This window comes from Bombus huntii, chromosome 11 (assembly GCF_024542735.1).
Source record: "Bombus huntii isolate Logan2020A chromosome 11, iyBomHunt1.1, whole genome shotgun sequence".
Classification (NCBI taxonomy): domain Eukaryota; kingdom Metazoa; phylum Arthropoda; class Insecta; order Hymenoptera; family Apidae; genus Bombus; species Bombus huntii.
Window position 1 is genome coordinate 789,183 of NC_066248.1, and position 21,878 is coordinate 811,060.

At 28.8% G+C, this 21,878-nt stretch overlaps 9 protein-coding genes and 1 long non-coding RNA gene across 17 annotated transcripts; 4 read left to right on the forward strand and 6 right to left on the reverse strand.

Annotated features, from left to right (window-relative positions):
• Nucleotides 1-595: 595 nt before the first annotated feature.
• Nucleotides 596-2,894, forward strand: LOC126871238 (prostaglandin E synthase 3). Its single transcript, XM_050629835.1, is given in 5 exon segments — nucleotides 596-622; nucleotides 838-927; nucleotides 929-948; nucleotides 1,890-2,271; nucleotides 2,392-2,894. Coding segments are annotated over 5 exon segments (636 nt in total). The 5' UTR covers nucleotides 596-610; the 3' UTR covers nucleotides 2,524-2,894.
• LOC126871256 (uncharacterized) lies at nucleotides 897-1,905 on the reverse strand. The gene is made up of 2 exons (XR_007691594.1): nucleotides 1,212-1,905; nucleotides 897-1,129 (listed from the first exon to the last, which is right to left on the reverse strand). It is a non-coding gene; the product is annotated as an uncharacterized LOC126871256 (long non-coding RNA).
• Nucleotides 2,895-2,983: 89 nt separating the features above from the next.
• LOC126871243 (INO80 complex subunit C) lies at nucleotides 2,984-6,187 on the reverse strand. Of its 6 annotated transcripts, XM_050629847.1 has the most exons (6): nucleotides 5,968-6,187; nucleotides 3,973-4,195; nucleotides 3,855-3,889; nucleotides 3,680-3,785; nucleotides 3,395-3,462; nucleotides 2,984-3,315 (listed from the first exon to the last, which is right to left on the reverse strand). In XM_050629847.1, the coding sequence occupies exons 3-6, from the start codon at nucleotides 3,855-3,857 to the stop codon at nucleotides 3,184-3,186; spliced, it is 309 nt and encodes a 102-aa protein (XP_050485804.1). In that variant the 5' UTR covers nucleotides 3,858-3,889; nucleotides 3,973-4,195; nucleotides 5,968-6,187; the 3' UTR covers nucleotides 2,984-3,183. The 6 variants fall into 6 exon arrangements, with proteins under 6 accessions (XP_050485804.1, XP_050485803.1, XP_050485801.1 ...); XM_050629846.1 differs by lacking the exon at nucleotides 3,973-4,195; XM_050629844.1 differs by having other exon boundaries at nucleotides 3,680-3,889.
• Nucleotides 4,529-5,961, reverse strand: LOC126871236 (uncharacterized). Its single transcript, XM_050629833.1, has 2 exons — nucleotides 4,811-5,961; nucleotides 4,529-4,661 (listed from the first exon to the last, which is right to left on the reverse strand). The coding sequence occupies exons 1-2, from the start codon at nucleotides 5,300-5,302 to the stop codon at nucleotides 4,605-4,607; spliced, it is 549 nt and encodes a 182-aa protein (XP_050485790.1). The 5' UTR covers nucleotides 5,303-5,961; the 3' UTR covers nucleotides 4,529-4,604.
• Nucleotides 6,188-6,542: 355 nt separating the features above from the next.
• On the forward strand, nucleotides 6,543-7,998 carry LOC126871237 (triosephosphate isomerase). The gene is made up of 3 exons (XM_050629834.1): nucleotides 6,543-6,816; nucleotides 6,995-7,248; nucleotides 7,335-7,998. The coding sequence occupies exons 1-3, from the start codon at nucleotides 6,708-6,710 to the stop codon at nucleotides 7,713-7,715; spliced, it is 744 nt and encodes a 247-aa protein (XP_050485791.1). The 5' UTR covers nucleotides 6,543-6,707; the 3' UTR covers nucleotides 7,716-7,998.
• LOC126871241 (39S ribosomal protein L20, mitochondrial) lies at nucleotides 7,796-8,986 on the reverse strand. Of its 2 annotated transcripts, none has more exons than XM_050629839.1 (4): nucleotides 8,766-8,986; nucleotides 8,528-8,621; nucleotides 8,340-8,450; nucleotides 7,796-8,272 (listed from the first exon to the last, which is right to left on the reverse strand). In XM_050629839.1, exons 2-4 carry the CDS (start codon nucleotides 8,612-8,614, stop codon nucleotides 8,015-8,017), a joined length of 456 nt encoding a protein of 151 aa, XP_050485796.1. In that variant the 5' UTR covers nucleotides 8,615-8,621; nucleotides 8,766-8,986; the 3' UTR covers nucleotides 7,796-8,014. The 2 variants fall into 2 exon arrangements, with proteins under 2 accessions (XP_050485796.1, XP_050485797.1); XM_050629840.1 differs by having other exon boundaries at nucleotides 8,737-8,986.
• Nucleotides 8,987-9,170: 184 nt separating this feature from the next.
• On the forward strand, nucleotides 9,171-11,617 carry LOC126871219 (something about silencing protein 10). Of its 2 annotated transcripts, none has more exons than XM_050629793.1 (4): nucleotides 9,171-9,582; nucleotides 9,979-10,583; nucleotides 10,675-11,330; nucleotides 11,397-11,617. In XM_050629793.1, exons 1-4 carry the CDS (start codon nucleotides 9,566-9,568, stop codon nucleotides 11,484-11,486), a joined length of 1,368 nt encoding a protein of 455 aa, XP_050485750.1. In that variant the 5' UTR covers nucleotides 9,171-9,565; the 3' UTR covers nucleotides 11,487-11,617. The 2 variants fall into 2 exon arrangements, with proteins under 2 accessions (XP_050485750.1, XP_050485748.1); XM_050629791.1 differs by lacking the exon at nucleotides 9,171-9,582 and adding an exon at nucleotides 9,609-9,854.
• A 92-nt stretch (nucleotides 11,618-11,709) lies between these two features.
• LOC126871246 (10 kDa heat shock protein, mitochondrial) lies at nucleotides 11,710-13,163 on the reverse strand. The gene is made up of 3 exons (XM_050629850.1): nucleotides 12,998-13,163; nucleotides 12,158-12,325; nucleotides 11,710-12,074 (listed from the first exon to the last, which is right to left on the reverse strand). Exons 1-3 carry the CDS (start codon nucleotides 12,998-13,000, stop codon nucleotides 11,931-11,933), a joined length of 315 nt encoding a protein of 104 aa, XP_050485807.1. The 5' UTR covers nucleotides 13,001-13,163; the 3' UTR covers nucleotides 11,710-11,930.
• A 671-nt stretch (nucleotides 13,164-13,834) lies between these two features.
• LOC126871210 (heat shock protein 60A) lies at nucleotides 13,835-17,869 on the forward strand. Its single transcript, XM_050629773.1, has 4 exons — nucleotides 13,835-14,175; nucleotides 14,984-15,395; nucleotides 15,537-16,427; nucleotides 16,629-17,869. Exons 2-4 carry the CDS (start codon nucleotides 14,984-14,986, stop codon nucleotides 17,045-17,047), a joined length of 1,722 nt encoding a protein of 573 aa, XP_050485730.1. The 5' UTR covers nucleotides 13,835-14,175; the 3' UTR covers nucleotides 17,048-17,869.
• A 954-nt stretch (nucleotides 17,870-18,823) lies between these two features.
• Nucleotides 18,824-21,557, reverse strand: LOC126871216 (DEAD-box helicase Dbp80). Its single transcript, XM_050629785.1, has 8 exons — nucleotides 21,146-21,557; nucleotides 20,665-20,885; nucleotides 20,497-20,589; nucleotides 20,190-20,407; nucleotides 19,926-20,103; nucleotides 19,592-19,829; nucleotides 19,351-19,513; nucleotides 18,824-19,175 (listed from the first exon to the last, which is right to left on the reverse strand). The coding sequence occupies exons 1-8, from the start codon at nucleotides 21,206-21,208 to the stop codon at nucleotides 18,922-18,924; spliced, it is 1,428 nt and encodes a 475-aa protein (XP_050485742.1). The 5' UTR covers nucleotides 21,209-21,557; the 3' UTR covers nucleotides 18,824-18,921.
• Nucleotides 21,558-21,878: the final 321 nt, after the last annotated feature.

Consider the following 21,878-nt stretch of genomic DNA (forward strand, 5'->3'; position numbering starts at 1 on the left):
AAAGAAAGACTGATACACCGTGTGTATGTCCTGTTAGTTTATGGCCACGGTTACGGCAAGAAAGGTAGTATCTTTCCCTCCTCCTCTGCCGCGCTGACCTACAATCTAACGCAAAGGCTCTCTCTTTTCGTTTTCTTTTCCTTCCCTCTTTCATCCTACATCTCACTCTCTCTTTCTCTCTCGTCCCCTCCCGCCATATCTTTCACAGCCTCTCTCTCTCTTCCTCTCGCTTACTCCCCCCCCCCCCCCTCACACACACACACTCTCAGCCACATCTGTCTCGAATTTTTATGCTACCATTGCATTAATTATTTTACTTTTTTCTTCTATCCGAAAAACGCAGACGAATGTTTAAAATTGAAAATCCGTTCGTTATCACGAAAGTACATATTTATTCATAATCTTTCAATACGTAAAAAGGATTTACAATATAGAATCTTTTTTATACGATAAATGAAAAAATAAGATAACGTTAATTTTCTATTCTACAGCGTCTTATTTTTGCAGCGTCTTATTTTGTAAAAACACTTTGAAAAATTATTGTTAATATTGACTCATTAAAGGACAACAAGTATCGGATAACCATTTATTTTAACATCTCGAAATACAAATGAGAAATGAAGTAAGTTAAAAATGTTTTTACTTGATTAATCTTGGCAAATAATTCCACTATACTACATAATAGCGTGAAATTTATTTATAATACCAGAAATTATATTACGTTTCAAGATTACCAGTCTTAGATTGGTAAATAGATATTTTTCAAATTTCGATTCCGGAAACAAGAGAATTCGACATCGACAAAAGCAACCAATCGCCATTTTGTTTGATCGATAGTTGAATCTCGAAACACTCTCGAATCACGGATCTACGGCGCGATACGTAAGCGCTTCGTGTTTGTTTGCTTCTTACGGAACGAAGCTCTCGAAATATGACTCAAGAAGGCCAGTAAGTACATAAAAATTCACATAAAATGTTCTTTGATTGTGTTTCTCGATCCTGAAATTCCTTCTCATTGTTATTATCATGAAAAGAGTAAGAGATATTCGAGAAAACAACTCGAATACCGCCCCGTGGCTTTCGAAACACCGCCATGTTGTAAAGACGGCTTTATTGATTCTCGAAATTTCTGGAAAAGAATCGCAAGAAACTATCTTACATCCCTATTTTCTTGTTTTACAATGCACTGTTTATAAATTCTTAATAATAACCATTCCGTTGATAATGAATCTTCCACCCTTTTGCTTTTTTTTTCAGATAATCGAATTGCAATGCTCAGGTTTTTAATAGCTTGTATTTCTACATAACTATCGATATATCTTAGACGCGAAAAATATATTATAATATTTTATATGCTTTTACCGAAATGCGTTTCATGATGTTATATTATTTTTATTCTTCTCGATCGTTTTATAATAATATAACGTTTTATCCACAATGACTAGCGACTTTTGCCAGAAACCATAGAACTTTACTCCTAACCTTTACCTACGTTTTATAATTACAATGCTATTTTCCCTACTGTAATATTGCTTCACTTCCTGCATTCCGTTAAATATTGCATTTCATTTCTTGCATTTGAATAAATTTTTCATTAAAAGTTATCCATGAATGCTTATACATGAAATAAAATTAATATTAATTATACAAATTTGTCATGCGTGTGTACGTTTCAAGCATAACGTGCATGTCGTACACGTATTTTATGCAGAACTGCTCTGTATGGATATAAACAAATGCATGATATAAATAATTTTTGTTTTTATCAATTGACCTTTTCTTATTCAGTGTTTTTTAATTTATATTTAATTTATATTTTTTAATTTACTATTTGTAATTTAGTTTCTTATACATTATTTAAAATTGTTAATTGTTTGACAATTTTTCAGATTGCCTCCCCCACCTGTTATGTGGGCTCAGAGGAAAGAAATATTATTTGTTACTATCTGTCTAGAAGATTGCAAAGATCCTGCGATTAACATCGAACCACAAATGATATATTTTAAAGGAGTAGGTGGAACTGAACAAAAAATGCATGAAATAACGATTAACCTATATGGAGAAGTTGTTCCAAACAGAACTATTCAAAACCTAAGAGGAAGGACTATAGAGTTAGTTCTTGTTAAAAAAGAAGAAGGTCCATATTGGCCAAGATTAACAAAAGAAAAAACGAAAGCCCATTGGTTAAAAAGCGATTTTAATAAATGGAAGGATGAAGATGATAGCGACGATGAAGGTGGAATGGAAGGAACTGGCAACGATTTGGAAGAAGTAAGAGATTATTGTGTTTAAAGTAATTTATTCGTTGATAAAAAAAAGAAAAGGATATTACAATTACTGTACTGTTATTTATCTACAGTTTGATAATCTAAATTTCCACTACATTTGCAGATGATGCGACAGATGGGTGGTCTAGGAGGATCGGGAGATAGTAAACCAAACTTCGATGATTTAGATGCTTTAGGAGATGAAGGTGATGGAATGGATAGTGATGACGACGATCTACCCGACCTGCTGGAATGAAGACATTATGACGCTACTTTAAAATTATCTTCATTAAAAAAGTAAAAAAATTCAAAAACAAATGGCGACCTAAAAATAGTGCACCACCAGGCAATATTTCAGTAGGCCGTGCTATTTGTATTTTCAATTAAATTTGCTAATGGCCCATGTTGCAATAGCAAACAAACAAATAAGGTGCACGAAAAACTGTCAACATAAAAGAATACAGTGGTCAAGAGAAAAGAAACAGTAATATTCTTTTTAAAGATTCTCCAATCCTTCTTTAATTCGTAATTCATATATTAAGTTACGATTGACATCCTTTTTTTTTTTAATAATGATTACTTGTGTATAATATTACAGAGATAAAATAATGAAAATTACTTAAATTATTTGTGGAATTCTTTATTTCAGGAAATCCCGTTAAAAGAACTTGATACATACAATGTATGTATATAAAAAAAGAATTTTTATCAACTAGTTAGTGCAAACAGCTTTATTTTGTCTCTTTATAAGCTCGATATATTTTGTTTACATTTATGACATGATGTTTAATTTTCAGAATTATACTTAATTTTTCATTATTCTTTAATAAGTATCATAACAATTACAAAATAAAATATCCGTGTTCTATACTATTTAAATATAAGGAAATTATAGAAAATAAAATTCTCCTTTCATTTATCCAACGATACTGGAAGCGCCGCGCAATGCTAAATATCCAGCAGTTATATCCATTGGTAGACTTCGGACTGTTGCAAATTCTTCTGCCGTTGCATAGTATAATTTAGTTTGTGGATCTGTATATCGTGCCTGTAAAATAAATGTAATTTATATATCATTTTGTGCTTTAATGACTTAACCAATGATACAAACGTGGAAAGTTACTTACGGGTAACCCAGAAATATCAGAATATTTCTTTGCTGGCCTGAAGCTTGGCGGTGCATTAATAGAACTATCTGAAATTTCCCAGAGTGATATAATATTTATTTAGAAAGTATCTAAAATATGATTATCGAAATTACAGTTCAGTTACAGATTATGAAATATATCGCAAGTAGATGTATCGCTAAACACATAAATTGATTTCCTTTAGTTCTTAAGTTATTCAAATCATTACACATATAGATTTTTTGAAAATATGTAACATTAAAATAGATTGGTAATAAATCGTACAATGCACTACTTCTACAGGCCATGGTAAAGTGCGTTCTTGAGCCAGCACTTGTTTTAATGAGCGCCAAGTCCGTTTCTTTCCAGTGGTACTAGTAGATCGAAATTTCTGTTGAAAAATTGGATTCTTGTAAACTGGTTGTGATTTCTTATTAAATTCCACTACTTCTTCATTTACCATTTTTTATTTCACTTAAAACACTTATAAACCTCCTACAAAAAATATATATTAATGAATATAAGTAATCATTGGGCATTTACTCGAAATAATTACATAAGGCTGTATTATATATTACATCAATGAACAAATTTATATTAGAGATATATTCATAAATTTTCTTTGTATATGATAATATCCAAAATCATTTCCCTCTTGGATTATATAAAACCAATATTTTTTCTACATCACATCCTAATATACCAGAAATTGTATGCATCATAGTTGTGTTTATATGTTTAACTAGAACCTTAGCCCATCGACTCAAAATAAGTACAGCTGCATAATAGTCCTTTGCACCTCTAAAGAAAAAGTTTCATCCATTGAAACATTTAAATTTATATAATATGTTTGTCTTTCATAAAATACCTCTGAAAATCAAAATGGTATTTATAACCATGTACGAGATATTTTTGAACAATAACTGGTAAATTATCTTCAATTAAAACAGCACCCTTTTCACTTGGTTCAATTAAACACAGAATTGCATGATGACAAAGTACTTGATTATATTCTATTTGGTTCTTTGTATCATAATTATATTTTGAATTCTGAATAATAGATACAAGATTAAATTATATACAAAGCCATATTAAATCAATTTAAAATAAAGAAAGATATATGCATAGTATAACCTTTGCGATATGAAGAGTAACTTGTATGTTTCTTTTCATATATTCTACATCTTTTACATGCAACCATAAAAATTGTTCAGTCATTTCTATTTGCTTGTTTGTGATATTTGTCATAATGTTTGGTAAACTGTGCCTAAGAAAAGATGTTTTCTTATCATTATCTGTTACTAAAATGCTATCACTTCTGTGATCATTGGATATAGTTGTGTTATTATAAAGTAGTTTAAAATTTCCAAGAGCAGCCTTTTTAAATTTATATCTTTTATAATTAGAGAAATTTACATATTTTCGTTTGCATCCTGAAGAAGACAATAATTTGCCCTGTGACCCACTCAATTTATTTGCTAAATTTGTTCTTAGTTTCTTGTTATAAGTTACAATTTTGTTCCATGTTTTAATTTCTCTCTTTTTTACATTTCCATTGTATTTCCATCTTAGCTTTATTTTCTGAAGAATCATTGTATTAATATTCTTCAAATGAGAGGTTAAAATTTGTGCATTATTTAGATAAGTAAGTTTATCAAAGAGATTAACATGCTTTTCCATGAAATATTTTATGTTTTCTTCGCTAGAAAAATCCAAATCTTGCTGTATATTAATATCTTTTATTTCCTCTGTAGAATATAGTTGCTTTGCTATATAAGATTTATTCATATTTGATATATATGTAATCTTGTTAAACTTTTTGCAGGCATGAGATTCAATTCTTAAACCTAAATTCTGTAGAAATGTGTGTATAAATTTATCCATATTGAATTTTAATATCTCAAACATGTTACAGAATCTCTCAATTATGAATTATTTATAATAATAATAATTAAATGTTAATGTATATAAATATTTTGAAACATTACGTATAATAAAATATTATAAAATTCTAATTTGTCTATATTATAGAAACATTGACAAAACATTATAAACAAACTTATGCAATTGTTTCCTTGTCCAATTTCACAGTAATGCGCAACATAATTACTTCCAATAATTTAATATTTTAGCAATTATTTATTTGTTTTTATTATATATTTATTTTTTATAAATTATATTACTTATTTGAATTACAAGAAGACATTAAAATGTGATTCAAAGCTTTTTGGTAAAATGCCTAACATGTTTAATTTATTTCTTCGTGAGAATCTTGCTAAATTGTGTCAGAAAAGTATCTTAAATAAAAATCTCCTTAAATATAGTAAGTATACGATATATCTCATTTAATTATGATAAATAATCATGAAAAAAAAGATTGTTAATGTATCAGAGTAATTTAAAAATGTTTCATAACCTTACAATGGAACATTCTTAAATACTTTTATCTAATTCAACAACAGTCTCAAAGATTGTTTATAAATAATTAAATATTAAGTTTATAAATTTTGTGTGCTGTGTATTACTGAAATTTAAAATTATTTCGAAATACATAATCTTTATTTATTACTCACCATCGATATATCGAAATGTTGCTCCGACTTGGTATACGAACTTAAAAATATGAAGTTACTAAATACTATAATAGTAAGTATTGCGTAAAATATCATTATTATTTCTTAATTCCTAATGTTATAAATCTTAGTTTTATGATATTTCTAAATCTTATGTAGTGCAATTTATTTACTAGTTTCATAAATTCGAGCGATATATTCTAACATATTCACGATTTCACTGTATAAAATATTTTGAGATTTTTAATTACTTATAACATACCAGTATTAAACATTTAATTACCTTTGTAAATTACAAATTTTGCAATGTTTACATCATGCAATATTTTTAAAATCTGATTTCAATATCAGATTTAGTATAGGAAAATTTTAATGAAATTTAAATCAATAGTCTTGCCTACTTATAAAAGCTCGAGATTAAATGTAAAAGTATATTTGTTAATACAAAATTGAAGGATATATAGAAATAACGGAAGTAATTTTATTTCCACGAATAAAATAATTCCTGTAAACTGTATTTTATTGAAGTATAGCCCGCGAAAGAGAGGGGAGTAAGAAATAAAGAATGGTGGGGGTTTCATAAAATCAGTTGGGAGGTACGTGAACGTGACTTAATTCACCTTCTGGTTTGTTGAAGGTCAAAAGTCGAGAGAGTAGTTTCGAAATTTGTTTTAGATTCACTGGAAACTTGTAAATCCATTGTTATTAATTATCTTCGTGTATCTGTACATTGTAATATCATGGGCCGAAAATTTTTTGTCGGTGGTAATTGGAAAATGAACGGTACCAAGAGTGAAATAGATGGTATCGTTGCCTTTTTAAAAAACGGCCCACTTGATTCAAATGTTGGTATGTTTGTTCTATCTGCTGCTTTAATATTTAATATTCTATATTTTCTAATTTTTAAATAACTCCTAAAAAACGATATATCTTATATAGTTATCCATAAATTTTATTTTTAATAATGTAACACTGATAATATTAATTTATATATTTTATTATAATTCTAACAATATAATTTTATTAGAGATTGTTGTTGGCGTACCATCAATATACTTAACGTATGTTAAGAATATATTACCTAACAATGTTAGTATTGCTGGACAAAATACATACAAGATTGCCAAAGGAGCATTTACAGGAGAAATAAGTCCTGTCATGCTTTTGGACAATGGAATCCCATGGGTAATTCTTGGTCACTCTGAGCGTAGAAATGTCTTTGGTGAAACAGATGAATTAGTAGCAGAAAAAGTAGCCCATGCTTTAGAAGCTGGATTAAAGGTAATATAAATTTTGATTATTTTAAAACTTAATACCTAGTAATATAATCTTAATATTAATAAATGCCAATATATTTGACTTAATAGGTGATAGCATGTATTGGAGAGAAATTGGAAGAGAGAGAAGCCGGTAAAACAGAGGAAGTAGTCTTTAGGCAAACTAAAGCTATTGCAGATAAAATCAAATCATGGAACAATGTAGTTCTTGCCTATGAACCAGTCTGGGCAATTGGAACAGGCAAAACAGCTACACCACAACAAGCTCAAGAAGTCCATGCAAAGTTGAGAGACTGGTTCTCTAAAAATGTCAATCAAACTGTTGCAGAGACTGTTAGAATCATCTATGGAGGTTCAGTAACGGCAGGAAATGCGAAAGACTTGGCAAAAGAGAAAGATATAGATGGATTTTTAGTTGGAGGGGCATCTTTAAAACCTGACTTTGTACAAATCGTCAATGCTAAGCAGTGAGATAAAATATTCATTATGCGAGAATGTTATTCATTTAATTAATATATACTCTAAGGATGGGTATATTATAAGAAGTACTGTAAAGAATTAACTTATATATTTTCTTGTTGTTTGTACAGAGAAAGATCTAAGTCATGTTGCTGTAATGAAATATTATTACTCCGCAATTAACAGTAACCTTTACACCTTATTTTATTGTTCTTAAAAAGCATATACTTCTCGTAAATATATAATCAGTAGTAACTCAATAAATGTTACAATAAAATGTAAGTTTAATTATTTATTTTGCAATAATTTTATCAATCCAGTTCGTCAATTAATCCTTCAACTATAACAGTTTCAGGCATAGATTTATTAGCAACTCTTTTAAATCCTCCTAGTTTTGTTTTTGCGCAAGCAATATCAGATAAACATTTAAATGTTCGTGGTTCCCAAACAGCCAATGTTGATAAAGATTTACGATTTAATAAAATATTACATCTGCCTAATCCTTCCAATAGAATCTTTATATTACTATTATGTTCCTTTGCTGCACCATTTATTCTGGTTTCCCAAAGCTGTAACAAAAATGAACAATTATTTATATAACATTCTAAAAGAGAGTTACTTTCTTTTATGAATTACCTCTTTCATATCGTCTTTTTTCAGCTGTCTTCCTATTGTAGATTTTAGTAACGCTCTGTGTACATTTCTAATGGCTATACTATAACAATTTCTTCTCCTTCCAATATAATGCTAAAAATAAAAATAATTAGAAATTTGTATCATAATTTTCTCTATTTTGTTTCGAATAAGTATACATATATATTTACCGCAGCGAGCTTAAATATTTGACGTTTTCGCCAGAATTCATCGGGACCTCGACATCTTATAAATAATTGCGCAGTTAAAAATACCATTTTCCTTCTAAATGTGAAAATATAATAAAAAATCAAATGTTTATTTGATATTTATATGATTCTGATTCATAAATACATAACACGAGCTACAATTCACATAACCGGTAAATCCATAAACTTACAAACGTAATAGATTTAAACATAATACTACCAGATATAATGAAAAATGAATGATGATGCAGTAACACTAGTAGCAGAGACGAGTATGAGTAAATGTTATTCCTCTCTTGCAAAGAGACGTCTCTGATGACACGTAGAATTATATATGTTTGATGTTAGCTGTATCAGAAATATATATATCCTCTTACAGCGAAGTCAAAATTTTATATATTTCATTCTTTGAGTAAATTTGTTTTATTTTTCTTTCAGTACATTAGTATTACACCGAAAAATAGCGTTTTCAAAAACATTTTGCTTTATAGTAGTGGCCTCTCTGTTCTTTTAAACTCTAAACAAGCTTAGTGTATTACCATTATTGTGTTGTTACTTCTGATTGTTACATGTAAATTCAATCCTTTTAACATATAATTAGAAATACAAAAAGATATTCATACAATTCTTAACCGCAAACTAGAAATTTGCACATTTATCATCTTAGCATAAGGAAGATTATCAAATAGTTGCGGCGAGAAACCTTTCTTAGTAACAAAACATATAATCGATTGTCGATTTTTGGAATAACAAATCGATCGTAAGAAAATCGATTCAAAAGATCGATTTTTTAACCGAAAGAATCGATTTCTCTAAAAAATCAAATCGGAATTGAACATCTCTGGTCCCCAACTAAATGGTTTGTGAAGTCATGAAGTTTTGTGTGCATATATTGTGATAAGATATATTTTATCAAAAATAATAAATAATAAATAAGATTGCAAAGTGAACTATACTATTAAAATTTGTCTAAATATTTTTAGCCACAATTTTTGTATTGTTCTAATAAAAAATTTTAATATGAGAAATAAAAAGAGGTAACCTAAAGATTGTCTTGAATGAAATTGGACCGTTTGCGGTCGTACATCAATTTCAGCGATTAAAATTTTACCATTCTTAGAAAAATTGATTGTATGTTTACTCTCAGGCACTCTTTGTGTTTGGTTCGTATGTACATGTGTATATACGTTTCGAAAATACATAAGATTCTTAATAAGATTTGTATAAGTTATCATATTTAAGGTTACATTATTAGTGTTTGTTCAATGAAAATGAATTCCGAACATCATAACAATCATATCGTAACTTGGTACGACCGTAAAGGGTTAATCATGTTTCTACATACTAAATATATAAGTTGTATTCCTTTTATTAATAATGTTAACAGCTTTTTATTTTTATTACAAAATGTATATTTGCTTGATTTGTTTCAGCACAATAAAGATACCAGAAAGGAACGAAGGAACAATGAATTTAGAAGATGTAAATATAGATGAAGTCATAAATTCTGAAGAAGAATACTCAGAAAATGAACGTGAATTACTTAGAAAAGTACGGGATAGACAGTCTTCGGAAAGTTACGATAGTGATTATGAAGTATATGGATTACACAACGCAAATGAACAGAACCAAGATGATACAGAAAATGAAGTCCAGACAGATTCCATGGAATCTGATATTGAAGGATTACAAGAAGATTCCAACTTACCAAATGAAAAAGCTTGGGGAAAAAAGAAGAAAGCGTATTATTCTACTGATTTTGTAGATCCAGATTATGCTAATATCAGCCAAAAAGATTTAGCTCAAGCAGAAATGGAAGAAGAAGAGGCTAGGAATATTCAGAAGAGATTGGCAGAGCAATTGGATGACATTGATTTTGGTCTAGATTTTATACAAACAAGAAATGATGATCAAAAGGCATACGAGAGTACAGAACAATTTATAAAGACAGATCTCACTAAACTTAGCAAAAGACAAAAGCAAATAATGATGCAGAAGGAAAGTCCTGAATTTATAGTTCTTGTAAATGATTTTAAAGGTATTATATATATTCAATAAAGTTTATAAAATATATTTCAAAAGGGAAAACTAAAAAATTAAATATTTTTAATATGCATATTATGATTTAGATCACATGGCAGAAGCAAGAGATTCACTGGCACCATTTCTAAAGTTAGTTAAAGATGGTATTCTCCCTAATTGCCCCACAATTTCTTTCATAAAGACAAAGTACCATCTTTTATTAAATTATTGTATCAATATCTCTTTCTATTTAATGCTGAAGGCAAAAAGATTGCCTGTTAATTCTCACCCAATTATAAAACGTCTAGCACAATATCGTCAGTTATTAAATCAATTGGAATCTGCACAAGGAAATTTAATACAAGAAATACAGGAAATGTTAACAGCAGAGAGAGAAGGGAAAGTATTGTATAATATATTAAATGGCAATAAAATAAACATCAATGAACAAAAGACATGTCATTTCAAAGAAAAAGCAAATTGTGTAAAAAGATCTACAAATGAAATCATAAATGCGGATTCTTTAGAATCTGAATTGAAGACAGAAAATGTAAATGAAGAAAAGGTTTTGTATAATAGTAAAGAGAAGATGGAAAGTACCGACATGCCACACCTTGTAGTTGAAGATCAAGAAAAAAGAGCAATTACATATCAAATAGCAAAAAATAAAGGTTTAACGCCATATCGTAAAAAAGAACAACGCAACCCCAGAGTAAAACATAGAAATAAATATCGTAAAGCTAAAATTCGCAGGAAAGGAGCGGTATGTATTTATTTATTTTAAATGATGAATATGTTGTAATACAATAACAATTTTTTTATTTTTCAGATAAGAGAAGTAAGAAAAGAAGTTACTCGTTACGCTGGAGAAATATCGGGTATTAAAGCTAGTGTAAAGAAAAGTATCAAATTGAAATAAAAGATTGGGTTATATTAAAATTGTACTTTGTTTCAAAACTCGTAGGATTGTCTTTTTATTTCCTATTAAAATATATATTTCTATTTATGTGTATAAAATATGAATACAAACTTTTGCTTATTACATATCAATGGATTCTATGGTTTTTTTCTCTTGCCATTATTACATTAGTACCAAGATTGAAAGAAAATATAAGAATGAGCAACATTTAAACAAATAGTAATACATAAACACAACAAATGCTTTATTTTTTCCTTTTATATGTGCAAAATCATGGCATATATAACAGTAGATACATAAGGGAATATCATTATGTACGCTACAATGATAAACATCAAAATTCGTATGAAATTAACTTACATTTCACTGTTTCATTGCTTGTGTATTTCTTATGAAATAGTATGTAGTACTTAAAAAAATTGCAAACATAAATTTAATGGAACCTTAAACTTCTAATTTCGCCAGTATATCCGACTCACGGAATAAATGAAATTCTTTATTATCTTCAAGTTCTACCTTAGTTCCACCATATTCTGGCAATAATACAACATCACCAACTTTGATACTTAAAGGGATGTGTTCTCCTTTCTGAAAATGAATATTCTTCCTTTTTTATTTTTGTATTTGCTGCTTAAGTATATTATTGTAAATATTAAATACTTTTTACATACATCATTTCTTTGTCCCGGTCCAATTGCCACAACAGTTCCTTGCAAGACTTTTGCTTGAGCTTTTTCTGGTAAAACGATACCACCTTTTGTTTTTGTTACAGCCTCGGCTCTTTGTATAAGAACTCTATCAAATAGAGGTATAAGTCTCTTAATGGCATTAGCTGCAGCCTATTATGAAAATATTAACATAGAATATATATAAGGAGATTTATACCATTTAAATTTAGTTTTACAATATATATTTAAAATCAATTACTTTAAGATCGTGCATGGCGTAATTTTACGAAATTTTTCGTACTGTATAAAATTCAAAAAACGTTTAGGTTACTATTCGTCTACTTATTTTCTTGCAAATGATAAAATTAATAGCAGAAATGCAATTATGTAAAAATGCAGTAATTAACTCTCTATCTACGAGTAATTTCACTAAAAAATTTGCGATATTAAATCATAAGCACACGATGGAAATTATCGTCATACGTATATATTTTTGTTTTATTAACTGTTTTGTAGTCACTTGTTTTTCTATCTCTAATAAATAAATAAGAAAAAAGAGGACATTCACTACACCGGCCATGCGACAGGATTTATAGAATCAAATATCATTGAAATTATTATACTAAACAAAAAAACATCGAACAATACAAGTAAATTATACATGATTTCAAATACATTCATTACATTTTTTAAATTAAAGAATAACTTAACAGGAAATATATAATTTCAATCACTATTTTGAAAGTTAACCTTAGAAATTTTTGAAACATATGAAAATGTTGAGTTAATGAAGAAAATTATAACATAACATATAATTTAAGATAAGATTTATGTTCTCCTTACCATTGTTTCTAAAATTTCAAATTTTTACGATAGACAGAGATCGTGCACTCGCTGTTCAACCACGTTGTACTATCTATGTGCAGCAGCCGAGCAATCCTCTCCGCTTTTCTCGAAGATTCCCAATTCCCCTCTATACTTCTTTGCCCCACCACGTGTTTATTGATTTCGTATTGGAGTAAGAACCCAGTATACACGTTACGTAACAACGAGACATTACACGAGATATAAAATCTGACACAAGATGGTGCTGAAATATTATTGAACATATGTAGTGTTGTAACTTACATATATACATATATATTTCTTAACAAAAAGTTATTATGATAAAGTATAAAAAATAAATTATTATTGAGAAACGAATTCTGAACTTTTATTTGTATGTTAATTACGATCGAATAAATGACATTGGTAACAAACAAATAAGATCATTGGTAAATAAATAAAATTGATATCGATGTAAATACTACGTAAATTTTAAAATATATGTTTTTATAATGGCTAATACGCTTTTTATATGGCTTAATGCTAATACACTATTAAAAACTTTTTAAACATCCATTTTCTTAGACAATAAGTTTCGATTATTCAGCAAATTACAATACTTAGAAAAATATCTTAATTATTTAACATAATTTGGAATAAAATGAAATAAAATTGATATATGTATTTCGTTTTATTATATTTGAAATTATTTTGAAGTTGTTTATACTTGATTTGGATATAGAGAATTGTATAGTAAAAAGTACGGAATGATTTGTCGGCAAATCGACGAATATGATTGGAGAATACTGAACGATTGCATCACATGTGTTCTCGTACATTCTAGAAGCTATAACTCTTACTAAGAATGAAATTTGTTGATATGATTAAAGAATTAAATGCTGTTAAATGAAAATGTAGGAATAATTTCTAGATTTTTGTTTCTTATTTATATTTCATATCGATTAAATTTGTTGAAAATTTTAAGAAATTTCTTAATCGAATACAAGAAGGTTAAGTTAGAATAAAAGGATAAGGGAGGGGAAGGGAGCATTACCCATGTGATAGCGTAAGCTGAAAGCTCTCTTACACATTTCATTCTACTGGCGAGACAACGTGCAGTCACGCCGTGCCGATTTTCAATTACTTTTGAAATTACAATCTCTAATCAACGGCTTTTTCTCATTCACTAGTTAAAGGTAAACACTTTTTTCGTAAATTTCATTTCCTTCCGACACATAAATATATATTAATTGTTTAAAGGTATTAACCGGTTAATCTTAGACCAATTCTGTTTGATTATATCTATTGTACATTTTATATTTTTGATTATTATAGAGCAATATGTTCTGTTCTTACAATGATTTCTTTGTATTTGTCATTTTAATAAATTGGAATATTAAAAGTTTTAAGAAACGTTTTTACAGTTTTAAAAGTCGTAGTCAAAGATGCAGGATAAGAAGTAAAGAAACACAAATACTATGAATAATGCTTTTTACAGTTGCTCTCGGTTTTTCAAAATTATTTATATTTTTTTTATTCTTTCGTGTAATAATTTCCAGGTTTTTTTTTACTCGGATAAGCCGGTCGAATTGATTTGTATGTCATATTGGATTATAAATCAAAATAATGGCGAAAAAATACAGAAAGTAAAAAAGCAATGTTTCATATGATGCAAAATTTGTTATAGAAAGTTTTGGAAGTTATTTAAAATAATCTGTATTGTACTGTGGTTTCTCGGCGACCACGCGGCAGTTTACATAACCACGTTTACGTTAAAAGTCGATTAATTTTCCCCTTTCAAAATTTATTAATGTTAAGGAAAACAGATTCCTCTTTTTATTATGGAAATAAAATTATAAAATTTAATGTCAAGTTTCGTAGATAAAACTTAAAAACTAATTTTATACAAAATGTCACGTTCATAAAATGTTCGATGCATATATTTCAAAAAGGTTTTATTCAGGAATATTGTGTGATATAACAGTTCTTCTTTAATTATTTTAGATGCACAGATTACCAACTGTATTGCGTGGTGCAGCACTACGTCAATTACAAGCTCGTTCATATGCCAAAGATGTACGTTTTGGGGCAGAAGTTAGAGCACTCATGTTGCAAGGTGTGGATATTTTAGCAGATGCAGTTGCAGTAACAATGGGTCCAAAAGGACGTAATGTCATCTTAGAACAAAGTTGGGGTAGTCCAAAAATTACTAAAGATGGTGTCACGGTTGCCAAGGGAGTTGAGTTAAAAGATAAGTTTCAAAATATTGGAGCAAAATTAGTACAAGATGTAGCAAATAATACAAACGAAGAGGCAGGTGATGGTACGACTACAGCTACAGTTCTAGCAAGAGCGATTGCTAAAGAAGGATTTGAAAAAATTAGTAAAGGTGCTAATCCTGTAGAAATAAGAAGAGGTAAGTAAAAATAAAAATAAAATATAATATGAATATAAATTATAAAATTGAATTTATTAAATAATGCTACTAGAAGATTTTCTTATTGCTATTATGAAATAGTAGAAAGGCATTTACAATAAAATAATGAACATATTGCAGGTGTAATGTTGGCAGTTGATAAGGTCAAGGACGAATTAAAAACCTTAAGTAAGCCAGTAACAACTCCAGAGGAAATTGCACAAGTAGCAACTATCTCAGCCAATGGGGATAAGGCAATTGGTAATCTTATTTCGGATGCTATGAAAAAAGTTGGAAAAGAAGGTGTAATCACTGTAAAAGATGGTAAAACACTACACGACGAACTGGAAGTTATAGAAGGAATGAAATTTGACAGGGGATATATATCTCCATACTTCATAAATTCTAGTAAAGGAGCAAAAGTTGAATTCCAAGATGCACTATTGCTCTTCAGTGAGAAAAAGATATCGTCTGTGCAGTCTATAATTCCAGCATTGGAATTAGCAAATTCCCAACGAAAACCGCTTGTTATTATAGCAGAAGACATTGATGGTGAAGCACTGTCAACGCTTGTGGTCAATAGATTGAAAATCGGTTTGCAGGTGGCTGCAGTTAAGGCTCCTGGTTTTGGAGACAATAGAAAAGCAACACTTCAAGATATGGCGATTTTGACTGGAGGGATTGTATTTGGCGATGATGCAAATCTCGTTAAATTAGAAAATGTGCAGTTATGTGATTTAGGCGAAGTAGGAGAAGTTGTAATTACAAAAGATGATACACTCATCCTGAAGGGTAAAGGGAAAAAAGTTGATATCGATCATAGAGCAGATGTAATTAGAGATCAAATTGCTAATACAACATCTGACTATGAAAAAGAAAAACTGCAAGAACGTTTAGCAAGGTTAGCATCTGGAGTTGCAGTTCTAAGAGTTGGTGGAAGTAGCGAAGTTGAAGTTAATGAGAAAAAGGATCGTGTTCATGATGCTCTTAATGCTACTAGAGCAGCTGTTGAAGAAGGGATTGTTCCTGGAGGTAATTAGACATTGTTCTTCCAGTTTCTGCATTAAATTTTTACATAAACGTGCAATGTACAAAATATAAGAACTTGGTGGTAGAACACAAAAAACTTATATGTAGAAAAACGTATTCATTATAGATATTGAGAAGAAAAAAGTAATTTTTTCTACATATTAAATCTCCATAATAATTATTTTCGATATTTTCAATTTACAGGTGGTACAGCTCTCCTAAGATGTATTCCAGCTCTTAAAAATTTGAAAGCATCAAATAACGATCAAGAAACAGGAATAAAGATAGTGGCAAATGCATTGCGTATGCCGTGTTTACAAATTGCTCAGAATGCAGGCGTAGACGCTAGTTTAGTAGTAGCGAAAGTTAGTGACAGCAATCTTGGTTACGATGCTTTGAATGATGAGTATGTTGATATGATCGAGAAAGGTATTATCGACCCAACAAAGGTAGTGCGTACAGCACTTACTGATGCCGCGGGTGTTGCATCACTACTTACAACTGCAGAAGCGGTGGTTGCTGAATTGCCGAAAGAAGAACCTCAGATGCCAATGGGCGGTGGTGGTATGGGTGGAATGGGTGGTATGGGAGGTATGGGAGGTATGGGAGGTATGGGAATGTAATTGAATAAAATCCCATACAAAGACTGAATTTCACATTGCAATTCAATCGCAATATCAATCAATTTGCTATAAACTGCTATTAGAATTGCAAACATATAAATACAATTTACCGATTGAGTAACCCAGAAACTGAATATTTAGGATACTTTACCATACTGTAATGTTTAAAGTAAATAAGGAGAAAGAAAGTTTTTCATGTACCGTTGTGATATTTGTTCTCAACTCATTCGTTTTTGTTTCATATTTTTAAACATTATTGTTCTGCTGAATATATGCCATAAGAAAAATTCATTTTTTATTGAAAGAACTGCATATCCATATTAACAGTTTGTCAATTTCTTGTTATAAAAATATGTAACAAATGTGCAAACAAATTATACTATTACGTCAAAAAATAAAATTTAATAAGTCAAAGTTAATAGTTAGTGTCAATAAAACTTTAAAAGTTTCAAATCAGTGGTTCACAAGAATATATTTAAGAACTGAATTAATATGTTCAAATAATCTTGTCCTTATAGGAACTTGTTTGTTTATTTCTACGTTAAAATTATTACAAAAGCGATTTTGTTCTTTTGCTTAATTGACAAAAAGTTATTAAAAGACGGATAAGTATTTATAAATTATGAAATTCAGGATGCGAGAAATATCCTTTGATGCATTTTTATATGATTTTTCATCTATATGAATGAATAAGTAATAATGCAAATGTACAAACATGTGTATTGCGATAAGTTAAAAAACTTACTTGTTTCATATCGTTTTTTAAATGTTGCAATTTATTTTCATTTTTTAATCTTAATAAATGTATGTTTGAAATACGTACTATGGGTGTTCTCTAAAAAAAAACGTCCCACCTATTGAGAAATTTTTATTATACTTCCATTAACAAATTTAAAAAATTAATGAGTTCTATTGAAAAGAAATGTTTACATCGAAAAAATAAAATGTAAATAATATAGAAATTCTGTTACAATAAAAAATGATTGAATGTTTCATACACTTTCGTCCAAATACATTAAAGCACACCGTTTTTTAATATTACGTCACGTATGGATGTCCTTGTAAATGAATTTGAGACGAATTGTATTACAATAATGACCATTTTGTTTAATTACTTTGCCACACTATTACATGGAAAATTGTACATTTTACGTATTTTTAACTTCTATATCTATATACCATTGTCGAAAGAATTGTGTTAAAATATTTTTATTTTATGTTTCATTTATAAGAGAGTTCTCATAATGTGTAAAATATGTCGGTAAAGTTTCCATACAACATTCACAATTTGTTTGTTCCAATATCAGTTATGATAAATAATTAATAATTTATAATTATTAACCAATGATTAACTGATTTTAGCTTATATTATTTGTACTTATACAAATCGCGATAATGTGATCACAATATCGTTGCAACATTACCGTAATACATATAACCAAAGATCGATCAGTAGATCATATGTGGTCAAATTAAAATTTAAATGTGGAAGGAATGAATAGTTTTTCTTTTATATAAAAACTCAAACTTAATTTTAACTAAGTTACATGCAGTACAAAGATAAGGACATGATATTTCTCTGTGTCAAACAGTTATTTGCTGTATAACATATAAAAATATTTTTTTATTTTTATATTGTTCAAACTCTGTGTATATTCCTGATCCAATCGCCATATTTTAACTCGATATTAAAGAATACCATACAATCATTGTAAAAAAAGGTAAACATATAATATTTGTTGGTAATATGTGCTATTGGAAAAGAAATACAAAGAATTCATGTTGAGAATACAAATGTCTATTCTTTTAGGAGGTATTACAATATATCTATACGTATTTGATAAAAAGCATAATTGTATTTCTTAAATATTAATCTAGGCTCCTATTTTTTCTATTTCATCTGCATCTTCTGCATCAAGGTAATGTATTTTTCTTCCAAAATGTTCTTCTATATCCTTACATATTTGCATTGCATGAGACGAATCTATTAGATTAATAGCAATTCCAGATTTACCAAAACGTCCAGCACGACCAATTCTATGCAAATATGTTTCACAATCTGCTTGCCGATTTTGATCCACTGGTAAATCAAAATTGACAACTATTGTTACTTGTTCAACGTCAATACCTGCAACATTTTTTGATTACTGAACCACTTAAATAAATATATAATTAATGTTGGAAAGTTATAAAAATGTTTTCCATATTTATACTTCCATAGTTCTAAAAGTACGTAATAAATATATAGAAAGAAATATAAAAAGCTTTAGACTTTAAAACTAGGACTGGAGTTACATGAATACCTCTGGCTAAAACATTAGTTGTGATAAGAACTTTTTCAAGACCAGCTCTAAAACGATCCAAAACTGAAATTCTCTGTTCAACTGTCAGTTCCCCAGATAAAACAGCTACTGCATGACCATCTTTTGTCATTTTTTCTGCTAACCAACCCGCTGTTTTTCTAGTCTATAGGTAAATGAAAAATACTATTTATAATTTTAAAACGGAAAAATCACTCATCAATACAACATAAAGATATCTTACATGACAAAAAATAATTGCCTGTCCTATTGTTATTACACCATATATGTTGGTAATAGCTGCATATTTTTCATCCAGATCCTTGCATTTTACATAATATTGTTTAATATTATCTAAACTTTCCTCTTTTTTCAGTAACCTTATTATTAAAGGATTATTAACTATAATTTCTGCAAATTTCATCACTTCTGGCTCATAAGTTGCAGAGAAAAACATCATTTGACATGTGCGTGGAAGCTGCCTGTAAGTAATGTGTTTAAATGTAAAATTTAAATATAAATACAATATGCAGCTTGAAATATCATTTCTTTACGTTTTTATAAACTAAAATAATTACTTATGAATACGAATACACTGGTCTTGATGACCTTGCGTTGCTATCATTACATCTGCTTCATCTAAAACAAAAACTGATATTTTACTTAGACTAAAGAACTTAAATTTAACAGCCCAATCTAAAACTTTTCCTGGTGTTCCAATGATTATGTGTTCTGTAATCTTTGATCCACGACTTACTGAAATAACAAAAAAGAGAGATGTAAATTTTTGTTAAAAAAAGATAATTTCTGTATGGTTGAAAATGATCTATAATATGTATTACTTTCTTCTCCTCTTACAGCATATTTTATTTTTATTTCATTACAGAATGCAGACATTTTAGCTGCTACTTCTCCTGTTTGTATAGCTAATTCATAAGTTGGTGATAAGCAAAGCACTTGAGGATAATTTTTGGTGGTGTCGACTCTGCTTAGCATTGCCAATACAAATGCAGCTGTTTTACCTGTCCCAGATTGTGACTGAGCAATCATATTTTGTGGTCTATAAATAACCGATTAAACTTTATGATTGTCATTTATTCTTTGTATTAAAAAATGAACGAAACTTGTTTATATTAGAAACAAACTTACGGATCAGCAAGTAAAGTAGGTAATGCAGTTTCTTGAATTTTTGATGGAGCATTAAATCCCATTGCATATACTCCTTTTAATAAAGCAGGTTTACTATAATATATATTATACTGTATAATCTTTTTAAAACAATATCAATATAAAGAAATTAATAGCAAAAATACCAACAGATGAAGAGCTTCGAAAGATTTAACACTATATAAAGGTGAAGATGGATCCTTTCTTTGAACCTCTATATCTTGTGTTGTTTCTACCAAACCTTTACGTATAATTTTTTGGAATAATGATTTTTCTGCGGCTGAGATTTGCTCATCCGAACCATCATCATTTTTGGAATCTGTATTTGCTGTATTTTCTTTAGGTTCTTTATCTATATTTAGATTGGACACCTGACACGTCATAAGAGTCGACAAGTTATTATTTCGGTAAAAAAAAAGATAATAAAAATGTTTCGTTATAAAAAGGGGTTAAAATTGTTATATTATTGATAGATTTAACATGCTTTAACTGTTGAATATATATAATTTCAGTAATTAAAAATTAAGCAAGGGAGGTACACAAAAAAGAAACTTTTTTGAATAGCAAATGTGTAATAAACAAACAATAGCGAGGTTAAGCCGGTGATACACATATATGATAAAAATATTACCTTTGCTGATAGTTTCTCTTGTTCGTCTACGAATTTAGCCCATTCAAGTTCAGCCGAAGCCATATTAACATTGATACATTCACAATGATTAAGAAAATAATTTAAGTTTTAATTAGAATGATAAAATAATACAATTACTCGTCGCGATTTTTAGCTAACGCAGCGTCACAGCACGGCATAAACAATAACTAAGGCATATATATTTTTTGTGAAGAATGATTTAAAAATGGCAAAAGTTAATAGTGATATTAATAAATATTGGAAAATTTAAATAGACGATAAATAATAAATGATAAATTTAATGAACAAAATTGGTTTTCATATACATATATATACATATATGTAGTGATTTGTGAATATACTTTTCTTGCTTACAAGGAATGTGATTTTTTCACTTTGTATACATATGGTACCGTCAGACTATCAATACATACATATATGTATATTGTCAATGTTTCAAGGTTCTCAACTAAAGGGATCGATATGTCAATATTTATTGATAAATCGCATTTTTGTCGAGAACCTTGAAATATTGACAATATTATTGATTGTCTGAGGGGACCCTAATATCAATTTAATTGTAATTGGTATTAATAATAGTAATAAATTAATAAATTAATAATAATAAATATAATATATATGTATTTTCAAAACATATATTTATATATATGTTTATAATTTTTTCTAAATTTATTGTTTATAAAAATTCAATGTTTCGTTTCCAATTTGAAAA

What these genes read in the sequence shown, in the direction of transcription:
- LOC126871219 (XM_050629791.1), top strand. Translation starts at nt 9,811, where the DNA reads ATGAAAATGAATTCCGAACATCATAACAATCATATCGTAACTTG. An exon ending in TCTTGTAAATGATTTTAAAG is followed by an intron (nt 10,584 to 10,674) that starts GTATTATATATA and finishes ATTATGATTTAG; the next exon opens with ATCACATGGCAGAAGCAAGA. An exon ending in AAATTCGCAGGAAAGGAGCG is followed by an intron (nt 11,331 to 11,396) that starts GTATGTATTTAT and finishes TTTATTTTTCAG; the next exon opens with ATAAGAGAAGTAAGAAAAGA.
- LOC126871237 (XM_050629834.1), top strand. Translation starts at nt 6,708, where the DNA reads ATGGGCCGAAAATTTTTTGTCGGTGGTAATTGGAAAATGAACGGTACC. An exon ending in CCCACTTGATTCAAATGTTG is followed by an intron (nt 6,817 to 6,994) that starts GTATGTTTGTTC and finishes TAATTTTATTAG; the next exon opens with AGATTGTTGTTGGCGTACCA. An exon ending in CTTTAGAAGCTGGATTAAAG is followed by an intron (nt 7,249 to 7,334) that starts GTAATATAAATT and finishes TTGACTTAATAG; the next exon opens with GTGATAGCATGTATTGGAGA.
- LOC126871236 (XM_050629833.1), bottom strand. Translation starts at nt 5,302, where the DNA reads ATGTTTGAGATATTAAAATTCAATATGGATAAATTTATACACACATTT. An exon ending in CAGGATGCAAACGAAAATAT is followed by an intron (nt 4,662 to 4,810) that starts GTAAATTTCTCT and finishes ATCTTTTCTTAG; the next exon opens with GCACAGTTTACCAAACATTA.
- LOC126871210 (XM_050629773.1), top strand. Translation starts at nt 14,984, where the DNA reads ATGCACAGATTACCAACTGTATTGCGTGGTGCAGCACTACGTCAATTA. An exon ending in TCCTGTAGAAATAAGAAGAG is followed by an intron (nt 15,396 to 15,536) that starts GTAAGTAAAAAT and finishes AACATATTGCAG; the next exon opens with GTGTAATGTTGGCAGTTGAT. An exon ending in AGAAGGGATTGTTCCTGGAG is followed by an intron (nt 16,428 to 16,628) that starts GTAATTAGACAT and finishes TTCAATTTACAG; the next exon opens with GTGGTACAGCTCTCCTAAGA.
- LOC126871246 (XM_050629850.1), bottom strand. An exon ending in GACCGGGACAAAGAAATGAT is followed by an intron (nt 12,075 to 12,157) that starts GTATGTAAAAAG and finishes ATTCATTTTCAG; the next exon opens with AAAGGAGAACACATCCCTTT.
- LOC126871243 (XM_050629842.1), bottom strand. Translation starts at nt 6,063, where the DNA reads ATGATATTTTACGCAATACTTACTATTATAGTATTTAGTAACTTCATA. An exon ending in AACATTTCGATATATCGATG is followed by an intron (nt 3,786 to 5,967) that starts GTGAGTAATAAA and finishes ATTTTTCAACAG; the next exon opens with AAATTTCGATCTACTAGTAC. An exon ending in GCCTGTAGAAGTAGTGCATT is followed by an intron (nt 3,463 to 3,679) that starts GTACGATTTATT and finishes GGGAAATTTCAG; the next exon opens with ATAGTTCTATTAATGCACCG.
- LOC126871241 (XM_050629839.1), bottom strand. Translation starts at nt 8,614, where the DNA reads ATGGTATTTTTAACTGCGCAATTATTTATAAGATGTCGAGGTCCCGAT. An exon ending in AAATATTTAAGCTCGCTGCG is followed by an intron (nt 8,451 to 8,527) that starts GTAAATATATAT and finishes TTTTATTTTTAG; the next exon opens with CATTATATTGGAAGGAGAAG. An exon ending in AAAAAGACGATATGAAAGAG is followed by an intron (nt 8,273 to 8,339) that starts GTAATTCATAAA and finishes TTTTTGTTACAG; the next exon opens with CTTTGGGAAACCAGAATAAA.
- LOC126871216 (XM_050629785.1), bottom strand. Translation starts at nt 21,208, where the DNA reads ATGGCTTCGGCTGAACTTGAATGGGCTAAATTCGTAGACGAACAAGAG. An exon ending in TGCTGTAAGAGGAGAAGAAA is followed by an intron (nt 20,104 to 20,189) that starts GTAATACATATT and finishes TTGTTATTTCAG; the next exon opens with TAAGTCGTGGATCAAAGATT. An exon ending in AGGCAATTATTTTTTGTCAT is followed by an intron (nt 19,514 to 19,591) that starts GTAAGATATCTT and finishes ATTTACCTATAG; the next exon opens with ACTAGAAAAACAGCGGGTTG.